This window comes from Phocoena sinus, chromosome X, assembly GCF_008692025.1.
Source record: "Phocoena sinus isolate mPhoSin1 chromosome X, mPhoSin1.pri, whole genome shotgun sequence".
Classification (NCBI taxonomy): domain Eukaryota; kingdom Metazoa; phylum Chordata; class Mammalia; order Artiodactyla; family Phocoenidae; genus Phocoena; species Phocoena sinus.
The window spans coordinates 60211988-60223048 of record NC_045784.1 but is presented as its reverse complement, the minus strand read 5'-3'; the positions used below and the strand labels follow the sequence as shown (position 1 = coordinate 60223048).

General features: G+C 42.1%; 2 protein-coding genes across 4 annotated transcripts in view; one reads left to right on the top strand and one right to left on the bottom strand.

Annotated features, from left to right (window-relative positions):
- The window catches only part of KIF4A (kinesin family member 4A), a 129189-nt gene extending 121900 nt beyond the window's left edge, over positions 1-7289 (bottom strand). Inside the window, exons 1-5 of the mRNA XM_032619389.1 lie at positions 7228-7289; positions 6726-6866; positions 6500-6614; positions 3242-3432; positions 1775-1867 (exon numbers count right to left, since the gene is read on the bottom strand). Coding sequence (XP_032475280.1) covers positions 1775-1867; positions 3242-3432; positions 6500-6614; positions 6726-6845 — 519 coding nt within the window. The 5' untranslated portion in view covers positions 6846-6866; positions 7228-7289. The remainder of the gene's footprint in view (positions 1-1774; positions 1868-3241; positions 3433-6499; positions 6615-6725; positions 6867-7227) is intronic.
- A 135-nt stretch (positions 7290-7424) lies between these two features.
- PDZD11 (PDZ domain containing 11) lies at positions 7425-10421 on the top strand. 3 transcript variants are annotated; one of them, XM_032619685.1, is made up of 7 exons: positions 7425-7469; positions 8024-8123; positions 8542-8625; positions 8893-8949; positions 9245-9343; positions 9571-9631; positions 9782-10421. In XM_032619685.1, exons 2-7 carry the CDS (start codon positions 8037-8039, stop codon positions 9814-9816), a joined length of 423 nt encoding a protein of 140 aa, XP_032475576.1. In that variant the 5' UTR covers positions 7425-7469; positions 8024-8036; the 3' UTR covers positions 9817-10421. The 3 variants fall into 3 exon arrangements, with proteins under 3 accessions (XP_032475576.1, XP_032475574.1, XP_032475575.1); XM_032619683.1 differs by having other exon boundaries at positions 7447-7553; XM_032619684.1 differs by having other exon boundaries at positions 7458-7514.
- The last annotated feature ends 640 nt before the right edge of the window (positions 10422-11061 follow it).

Sequence of the window (11061 nt, the reverse complement as noted above, 5' to 3'; positions counted from 1 at the left end):
TTGAATCCATTGTTTCCTTTTCCTTTCCACATCTACCTGCCTAATCCAGGCCCATATTACTTCACGCCTGAAAAATAAGGCAACGTTTCCCTAAATTTTCCTTCCTCATCCTAGTTTTTCTGCTTTTCAATCCATTCTTGTTTAGCCTTCCGAAAGTCCTGCTTCCTAAAATGTCACCAAACTCCTAAGCCCTATGCTAGATAATGAGGGTACAAAGAGATTTTAAGATACTCTCCTAACCTCCCGGGAGCTAACCTAGTCAGAGATATACACGTAAGATAAAACTTGGCAAAAGTAGCCAGTGCAATCCTTCATTTGGAAGTATTAAGTAGCTTACATACTATTCACAGGGATAGAAACTAAGCTCTTTAGCCTGGCTTCATAATCTGGTCCTAACATACCTCCTATTACTTCCCAACCCATATCCTCTAATGCAGACAGACTGATCTAGTCTTATTACCCCCAGGAATATATTTTCTGCTTTCCTGCTTAAGCTATTCCTTACTACAAGAATAACCTTACTTCTTTACTTACTTATATTCCATCCATCCCAACTGAAGAGTGCTCACAAACTTGTCCTTACCCTTCCCAATTTGAGTCAGAAACTTAACACTTCTCTGTATTGCAAACTTTCCCTCAAATAGTGCTTGGGATTTAATTCCTGCCTTGGTATAGGACATATAAAAGATCTTAGTACTGGGTCAAGAGCCGGCTCAGTACCAATATTCTTTCTGGTGACAGCATGCGTTTTACCCAGGTTTCTTATCCCCACTATTCAAACTGTCTTTCTGTATCCCACGCTTATCAGGCTTTCAAAATAAGTCTGATTCTTCAAGCCTTGCTTTAGTGCCTGGCTAATGACCTAACGACCCAGAAGGAAAAAAATTTCAGTAGCATAGGCATCTGCCCCTCAAGCACCTGCACCCTAAATTTCAGCTTTCTCTGCAGGGAAGAGAAGAAGGAGAGAAAGATGGATAAAGTATTATTTTACCAAGTTTTCCTAAGTCTGTACTACCCTATTCTCATCCACTTCCCACCTCAAATTCTCCCACTCCTGAATACTCAAGCTGCTGCTAGAACCAAGCTCTGCCTGTTTTCAACACTGGCTCCTGGATTTGGTCCACTCCCATATACAATACTCCCAACCTTGCCTCAAACTTTGTTCAGCTACAGCTCCTCAGCCTACATCTATACCATGTGATGGAAGCCTCTCAAATAAGCGATCTCTTCTTCCTATGGTACTTATAAATTAAAAATTTTTGTATCATCTTACTTTCTAAATATCATTCCAGAGATCCAGCACAATGTCTATTACATTGTTGTCTAACAGAATTTACTATGACCATGTTTTATATCTATGCTATCCAATACAGTAGCCACTAGTCACGTAGCTATTGAGCACTTGATATGTGGCTGGTAACTGAAGGACTGAATTTCAAATTATATTCAATTTTAGTTCATTTAAGTTTAAATAGCCATTTGTGGCTAGTGGCTACCATACTGGACAGCCCAGCCTCAGAACTCTGTAAATAGCCAATAAATATTTAATTGATATTAGCATTCCTTCAAGAGGTAATAGGAAGGTGATAAAACTTCTTTCCCCACAAAAGTTCCCATCTAGGAATTCTAGGTTAACAAAGGGAATTAGGACCACACAAAATCTCAAGGACTGAGATGTTAGTAGTCATTTAAAACCACAGTGGCAAGTAAAAGGAGTGTGAATTTTAGTAGTGGCCAACATTTTAAAATAACATCAAATGAGAGAAAAACACACCTTTATGCCTTCCTTAGGATCCTCCCGTATATTTATTTGAGGGGCTTTCTCACGAGCTGGGCACAGAAGATCCAAGATTTCTTCATTGTAAATCTGGTATTGTTGAAAACAAAGTGGTAAAAACAAGATGTTAACAGTGGTAATTGAGGAGTGGTGGGACCACAGGTGATCTTTAAAATTCTTTATGACTTTCTGTATTAAAAAAATTTTTTGCAACAAACATATTATTTTTATAATTAAGAAAAAGATTTTAACACTACATGTAACCATTTGATACTCATAGGAATCAATTCACATATTACTTGTAACAAAATTGAGACTGCTCTCTTGAGAGAGTGTTTCTCAGGAATAGCAGACACGATGAAAGCTACGTGGGTGCCCAAATTCAGTTCTTTGATGGTGTCATGACAACATCACCTTCACCAATTTTGTTAAAATGTAAGCAATGGGTCCTTAGTGGAGGGTGGAAGTGGGAAGCAAAAGGGAGAGGTAGCAACCAATATTTCAACAACAACCAGAACTTTAAGTACTAAAACAGTGTTTGCACATAGTAAGCACCACGTTTGTTTGCTATTATTGCTGTTGCTACTATTTAATATAGCAGGTTCCTAAGTTATTTTTACATTTGGTCACCTTGACTGGGTTAATCAAGAGTTTCAAGAAGGTTAATCTTAATGACGTTTAACTCCCCATCTTCCACCTCTATACCTCTTATACCAACTAACATATTGAGATTCAACTTCAGGATGAAGTATTCACATACTATTTATAATTGCATGTTTAAATTATATACATTTAATTATTGCTCCTTAAAGATAAGGCATCTTATCACTGCTACGGAATCAACCAACTAGTTTCCCAGAAGCCATAAGTTCCCTAACTATGTTTCTGGTGTCACGAGGTTAGATATAGCTGGTCAGTCTACTTGTATACTGATATATAATTGAATGAAAATATCCACAAAGGCAGGGACTTCTATCTGTTTTGTTCACTGATATATCCCAAATACCTAGAACAGGGCCTGTAACATGTAGGTACTCAATAAATATCTGTTGAATAAACACTCTGTCATCACTTACACAGCTCAATACTTCACCCAATTTTTATAACATTCTTCATGGAGTAGCAACATTATCACTCAAGCCTCGAAACACTAAAGGGATATCAAATATTTTTCTAGAGACTCTATAGGGAATCAATAATAGAGGCCAAACTGGAATTAAAGGATTCCTATTATCTTTTTATATGGGAATGCCAACTCCTCTAACAATCGGATTAAACAGACTATTCTGACAACAGGGAAAGAACTGGGTGGGAGCCAGATCCAACTGAGCCAGTAAGTTTTCTATCAATTTATTAAAAATGTAATTTATTCATTTGAGTCATGCCAGGAAAAACCTGATTTGTATTTATTTTTCTACCCAAAGATAAATTTGAATTCAGAATAATTAAAGATAAATCATTTACCTCCAAGTACGATACTTTCAGAGTAAATTCGAAGTCACTCTTTTTATCAATTTCTTGGAAGAGCAGCTGTATTACTCTAGGAATGACCCCAACTGTTGGTTCATTTTCTTGCTCTGCAGTATATGCACCTCCCATCGAATAGGTTTTTCCAGAGCCAGTTTGCCCATAGGCCAGGACGGTTGCATTGTATCCTGACAAAATAGAAGTCACATGTGCGGTGATGCTCAAATATTTTCAACCAATCAGTACACTCTACTTCCTTCAGCAATTACTTGTAACAAAATTGAGACTGCTCTCTAAACACAAGGGTCTCTTAGGAATGTCAGACACAAAGAAAAGTTATATGAGTGCCATGACTTTGCACTACTCCAAATAAGCAAAGAAGAAAAGTATCAAACCTGAATGTGTGCCTCTCTTGATAGCCCATAAAAGCTAGGAAGTAAAACACTTAAAGATATGACTGAGATAATGAAGGTGGCCAAGTCACTGTCTAAAAGCCATTCAGAGTTTTATAATTCTACTTTCTCTCTACTTGGAACAATTCTAAATTAGGGCAATTAAATGAAAGTTTTAGAAGCTGCAAATAGAAGGGATTCCAACCTGTATTTCTTTGATTAACAGAGTCTTCATTTGAAAAGGCAACAAAGTTGCTTTTTACAGTCAATGAAAGCATCCCTCCCTATATGAATTCTCAGACTGCATTTGGACCGTATTATCAGGCTCCTCATAGAAATGTCATCATTTAAGTATGATTCAATGTGATATATGTCCTTTGCTTTTTTTTCTTTTTGAAAGAACTTATTCACCTAAATGAAGACCTTGATGTTCTGGAAGATCTTAAGATGTTAAATTGAGATTTTCATTGTAATAGATTGCTAATATCACCTGGCATGACTCTGGGACAAGAGAATAATATTCCATAATCTTCTGTAATACCACAGATATGTATATATAGTAATAAGTGGGGAAACCAAGTTTCAGTACTTTTTACAAAAACTTAGGGTGCTGTTGACCTGACTGAAAAATACTGGCTTTATCTCTGCAACTGAGAGCAATGTTAACAAAACACATAGATATTGGAATCACTTTCTACTTTATACTGCCTCTAAAGACTATAATTCTCATAGTTTCCCAAGTTAAGAATACTAAAGTAGAACTATAGTGTTCTTACTAAGCTGTGAAAGGTACATTCTGAGGAAGATAACAAGATAATGAAGGGTCTGGATACCATATTTTTTTTTAGGAATGGCTAAAGGAAAGGAGGGATGGTTAATTAGAAGAGACTTAGAATCAAATAATGGTCCTCCAAATATGTAAATAGGAAAAAGATTAACTTTATGGTGGAGAAGTCTGGCAGACATCACCTTAATCAAATGATCAAAATGAACATCAATAGTAATGGAACAAATCAAAATTGTGTGCTGCCTGATAGAATTCAATGAGAAGAATACAGCATCACTTCTGTGATATTCCTGCTAAAGATATATTGATACAACCTGAATCTAATCATAAACTTCAGACAAAACAAAATTGAAAAAGTTTACAAAATAACTGGCCTGTGATCTTCAAAAGTGTCATGATCATGAAAGTCAAAAGAAGACTGAAGGAGTTTTATAATAAAGGAGACTATAGAAGTAGTACAACTAAACGTAACATATGATTTTGAACTAGATCCTTTTGCAACAAAGGACATTATTGGAACAACTGGTGAAACTTGAATGAGGTCTGAGGACCAGATGGTAGTGAGGTAGCAATGTTGATTTCATGATTTTGATGGTCGTATTGTAGTTACATAGGACAGTAGGACAGAAGTTCTTGTTTGTAGCAAATATACACTGAAGTATTCGGGGGCCATCAGGTCAACAACTCAAGTCAAATGGTTCAGGAAAAAAAAGTTCTTTATGCTGTTCTTGCAACATTTCTGTAAGTTTGAGATTACTGCTTTAATAATTTAAAAATTTGAAACAAACTATTCAATGTGTCCTGAGCCATGACATCATTTTAAGAAGTGAAAAAAAAATGTGAATAGCTGTTGCTTGGAAGAAGGCTTCTGTTTGTCTAGAGGGATGAACTAACATCATTGGGCAGAAATTATGGGGAAGCAAATTTCATCTCAATATAATCTAAAACAATTAGAGTTGTCCAAAAGCAATCAACAGGACTACCCTATCAGCCAGTGATATCCCTGTCAAAGAAAAAAATTTTAACCAGATGCTGCAAGTTCACTTAGAGATATTGCTAGAAAGTATTTTTCTTTGGATGGAAAGTTAAACTAGATGATGTACAAATATCCCTTTCAACTTTAAGGGACTAGTATGCCATGGTCCTACTTCTTTTAAATAGCCCTCTGCTTTGAATCCTGAATAACCACTGTACTAGAATAACAACTAGACACCTCTCAGGCACTGCTCCCTTCTTCAGAACTTTGCCATGGTCTTCAATAACACCAAAGCCTTAGCTTCTGTAATCAAGATTATTAACTGGCCAGGGTATTCGGGGGCTTTAGGAAATCTCAAAGGTTTTAACTTTTAAAATACTTTTTCTTAAAGATAGGAGCAAAAAGTTTAACATTTCTAATGTATTTAAAAGTATGGGGACTTCCTTCGTGGTCCACTGGCTAAGACTCCATGCTCCCAATGCAGGGGGCCCTGGTTCGATCCCTGGTCAGGGAACTAGATCCCACATGCTGCAGCTAAGAGTTCGCATGCTGCAACGAAGATCCTGCACGAAGCAATGAAAATCCCGTGTGCTGCAACTAAGACCTGACGCAGCCAAATAAATAAATAAATAAATTTAAAATTCACAAAAGAAAAAACACAAGTGATAAATGTCAATAAAATATAAAAAGATTTTTTAAAAAGTATGTATGTAGTCATCTATTTCCACTCCTACCCCTGGACTTTGAACTCTTCCAGGGCCCAGAAGCTAAGTTATTTATCTCTGAATCCCTCAACAGGCTTTGCAGTGCCTGGGCCTCAAGTAGATCCTCATCAGCACCCATCAAACAGCTTAGAATCTAATGAGGTTCCAGGACAAACAAACAGAAACATATACAAGTCAAAGATGAGCAGAACCATAAAAAGCAAATATAGTATAAAACTAGTTTCAAGGGTACAAGTGATATTGGGTTAGTTCTTAGGCTGTGGGCTTTTTGAAGGCAGGACTCATGCTTCATCCATTCCTGTATTGGCAGCACGCAATCACAGTGCCTAACACAGTGTATGCTCAAGAATCGTTTGGAGAATCAAACAGCCTCACCTTTAAATACGCCTTTTATGAGTGGTGCTACTGCTGTATTGAATACTTCCTCCTGTTCAGTAGAAGGGTCAAACACAAAATCGTAGGTAAAGGATTTGTCAGTACCAACCACCACCTAGAGAAGGCAAGGGACAAGGAGTAAGAAAAAAAATGAAAGGCCAGACCACGCCCCTCACTGCCATTTGGCCCCAGCTGTTCAGAGGCAGGCCCAGGACTCGCTACGCACCTGAGGTTCCTCGGGTACGAAGGAAAGGCACATCTGGCAGCCCTCATTAATCTCTTTGGGGACCAGAGGGCGACATCGCAGTGCCACTCTTACAGGAATGCCCTTCACCTCTTCCTTCATGATCCTACCTCGGCACCGTCTCTGCGGCGGGGGGGGGGGATGGGGTGGGGAAAGATGATCGCTGATTAAGTTTAGCAGGTCGGCAGGGGTGGGAAGGCGTTCTTCCTCAGTTCCGGCCTTCCTCGGAGGGTGTGGTGGGTTAGGGAAGTCAGCGGTAGCTTACGGTGGCAGCCTCCCGCTCCCAGCGGGATCGCTGCCTCGGGAAAGTCACTGTCCCTCAGACTTTGCCACGACAGGACTGCCAGTCAACCGACCCTCTGAAGAGAGCGAAGTGGCGTCTGAAATGAAAAGGAGAAGCCCAGCGGAGACGACAACAAAGAACCAAAGCCCCAGGGTACCAGGAAAGGCCGATCCTGAGCTAAGGTGTGCCCCCTTAACTCACCAAACTAAACGTCCCTTCCCCGGTCTCCCGCCGCCCCGTCCCAACCGCAGCTTTAACCGCCAAGTTTCAAACCACTCTCGGAGGCGCCAGCCAATTGGAGCGCAGACAGCCTGTGCGTGAAGCACGCACGCGGCGCGCGCAGGAAGACGCGTTGGGGAGGAGGAGGGCCTGCGCGCCGCGCCCTGACCCCGCCCCTTTTCCTCAGCTGAGCATCCGCTTCCGGGTCCCAGGCTGAATTGATGGTGAGAGGAGTACGGGGCTCCTGGGGCCTGCCGGCGGGAGAGGTGGTACGACGATTTTTACAGCGCCGTGGGCGCAGGACTCAGGCACGATGCGGGACGGGTATCTGGAAGGTGTCTGGTGGTAAAGGAAGGGCCGATCTGGGGACCCCCACCATTACTGATCAAATTAGGGAATGTGGGGTGGTACCTTGCCCCGAGTCCCTGTGGATGGTTGGAGTCAGCACTCCCTTGAATTTCCAAAGTAGTCAGATCTTTTTAGACGCGTTCCTGATTTCCTCTTCTCTAGAATGAAGACGGTACATCTATTTTGCAGGATTGTTGTGAGAAAAGAGATCATTTCTATAGTGTACCTAACAGGTTGCTTGGAGTCCAGATATTCAGCCAAGTTGATAGTTTTTTTCCTTCTCTCCCAAAATGTTTATCACCTCCCTAGAAGTGGGCCGGGCCTAGAGACTGACAGCCTTTGAATGGGTTGGGGTTGTTTTCTGAAACTCGCTGGGCTACTATCCCTTTTGAACCATTTTCGTCAGCCTTGATTCACCCTTCCATTTCAGGGCCTTGCTGGAGATGGACAGCCGGATTCCTTACGATGACTACCCGGTGGTTTTCCTGCCTGCCTATGAGAATCCCCCAGCATGGATTCCTCCTCATGAGGTGGGAACCATCTGTACAAGGGATTTTTTTCCCCATAGACAAGGGATGATATATGAAAGGTAGGATGGCAGGGTTAGAAAGCTCAATGGAGAGTGAATCTTAGCCAGAAGTTAGATTCTGAGCAACTGGGCCCATTGGGAACTTCTTATGGAATCCTCCTGCCAGAGTCCACTTACACCAGAGAATTCTGGAAATTCAGAGCCCTGATTTCCATTTTGTTGAGGTAAAGAAGTGGGGAGCTACTGGGTGGCTAGCATTTCCCCACTGCTATCCGTCTACCTATTTGGACAGTGTTATCTGTTCTACGTAAACTAAGTCCATGACTTCACCTTCTCCTGGCTTCAGGGTGATGCAGTTGTGTCCTAGATGAAGGTAGTAAGACTGGTAGTAATATTTCTGGGGTTGCTGTGTCTTGCAGAGGGTATACCACCCAGACTACAACAATGAGTTGACCCAGTTTCTGCCCCGTATCATCACACTGAAGAAGCCCCCTGGAGCTCAGGTGAGCTTATGGAACAGTTGCCTCTTATTCCAGGCGAGATTTGTCCGTACCAGGCCCTGAAGTTGGCCACGGTTGGGGGGACGGATTGGGAAGCAGGTAAGGAGGTAAAGAAACTTACTTTTATGGGCAGAAAAGCTGAGATGCCACTTCCACAACTTCTGACTTCTCTCTAAGGGACACAAGGCAAGCTATCATACAGTGATGCTACTGGATGTTCTTGTGTTTGTGGTCTGTATTGAGCCCCCATTCTGTGCTCTTGTCTTACAGTTGGGATTTAACATCCGAGGAGGAAAGGCCTCCCAGCTAGGCATCTTCATCTCCAAGGTGCGTGTGCCTGGTAGACAATACGGATAGCTACTTCCCTTTGTTAAGTTATCAGGTTGCAGAACCCTGATGTCCCAAGGCTTGGGGAGAGGGATGATTTAGTAGACTCATAGAAGGGGCATAGTGGGGATACCCTTGCCCACTTAAAACTTCCCACCTGGCAAGCCACCGTTTCCCTGCATTGTCTCACACACACACACAACCGATAGTACCTTACATTTGAATAGCACTTAATTCACTTACATTCTTTGAAATTATCCCACCTTGATCATGTATATTCTCTCCTTACCAACAGGTGATTCCGGACTCTGATGCACATCGAGCAGGACTTCAGGAAGGGGACCAAGTCCTAGCTGTGAATGATGTGGATTTCCAAGATATTGAGCACAGCAAGGTGAGCACAGCACCCTGGGCTGTGGTGAGGCAAGAAGCCATCCCAGGGAGGACACAGTGGATAAGATTAGCCTGATGTGTAACCTGATAAGAAAGAATTTCTCCTTGGTAAGAGGGAAGCAGCTATTAGTGACCCAGAAGGTTGGAATGGCAAACTACATTCCTTCTGTTAGGATTCTGTCCTGGGTTGTATCTCTTCATTTGTACAAGCTGCTGTGTTCCTTCCAGGCTGTTGAGATCCTGAAGACAGCTCGAGAAATCAGCATGCGTGTCCGCTTCTTTCCCTATAGTAAGTGCCGCTCTCTTTTTTGCTTACCTGGCAGGGCCTTCGGTAGGAACTCTTTAAATACCAATTACTAGAGGCCCCACAAGTTGGAGATGGGGAGTTGGGAGCTCAGGCTGGAAAATAACCTGCTCTTTTCCTCCTTCTTTCCCCCAGATTATCACCGCCAGAAAGAGAGGACTGTGCACTAGAGAGTTGCAACCCACAGCCCTCCACATGGAATCTTCTAGGACGAGCTAGCTAGGCCTCAGGGAAGCCACTTGGGAAACTCTACTCTCAGCCCCACCCTGGCAGAGTGGAGTAGGGAGGATGGAGAGACAGCGAGGCCCTGTCCTGAGCCAGCTGGCCAACTGCATTATCCCACCTGTACTGCATTTTGAGTTCCCTAGTTTTCTAGGTGGGCTTCATTCCCTGGAAGGAGAAGGATGACGATGTCTAGGTGTCGCTTAGCCTGTGGAGAAGCCTGCTAGAGAAGGCAACTGACATTTATTGAATACCATGTGCGAGGCAATTCCACATATGTCATGTCATTTTCATTAACGTCTACAAATCTTGGGGGCCTCCCACCTAATCTGCCTGGCCATCTCATCCCATCCTTATGCTACCAGTCATACACTTTGGAGACTCCAGTGGAACCCCATTTTCCCCCACTCCCTCCTTCTATCTTCTCTCTCCAAAAAAGTAAAACACAATGCTGAGGAAATGTTGCTTGATACTGATTTGGATGATACTGATTGGGTGTTAAATGCCTTCGAGATAAAAATAGAAGCTCTTCCAAAGAGAAGAGCCGCTAGAAGCAGCAGAGCAACACTATATGTACTTCACAATTATCTCTCTCAGAACATTAGGGAGACCCAGGAAGCTTATCTACAGTATAACTGAGGAATGGTATAGGGTGAGGGGGTACTGGAGGAAACAGTGCCCCTTCCCCCATGAGCTGTGGCCATTTCTCTGCAGGGGGCAGTATTAATATAGTTCTGTCTTCTCTTTTCCCAGATTCTTTCGTTGGGAACATAAACTAAGGGAGAGGCTTGGATGCATTTCTTTTCAGGGACAGCAGTAAGAAATTGCTTCCCAATTTTCACCTGGTTCGTTGATTTCCCCCTTGTCTTCACCCCAGCCCCCAAATAACCTTCTGCTATGTTCTTAGCAATCCATTGTTAGAGATTCCAGGCCACGCCTTCTGCCATTTCCATTGGCATGTTCACAATACCCGTTCAGAATAGAAAGTTGTCTAATGAGGTATGGGGCGAAGTTGTACCCCATAATGAAAGTCCCGAATTTGCCTTGAAAGAATCCTGGGAAGCTTCAATATGTATTTTGAGGCCCTTGCCCCCATTGAGTGATTCTCTTGATCTGAGGTGGAGCCTGGATGTCTGAATTTTTATTTTTCTTTTTTTATTATTTTGTACTTAAAGGTCTTTTTATTCAAAGTC

What these genes read in the sequence shown, in the direction of transcription:
- PDZD11 (XM_032619685.1), top strand. Translation starts at nt 8,037, where the DNA reads ATGGACAGCCGGATTCCTTACGATGACTACCCGGTGGTTTTCCTGCCT. An exon ending in CATGGATTCCTCCTCATGAG is followed by an intron (nt 8,124 to 8,541) that starts GTGGGAACCATC and finishes TGTGTCTTGCAG; the next exon opens with AGGGTATACCACCCAGACTA. An exon ending in TAGGCATCTTCATCTCCAAG is followed by an intron (nt 8,950 to 9,244) that starts GTGCGTGTGCCT and finishes CCTTACCAACAG; the next exon opens with GTGATTCCGGACTCTGATGC.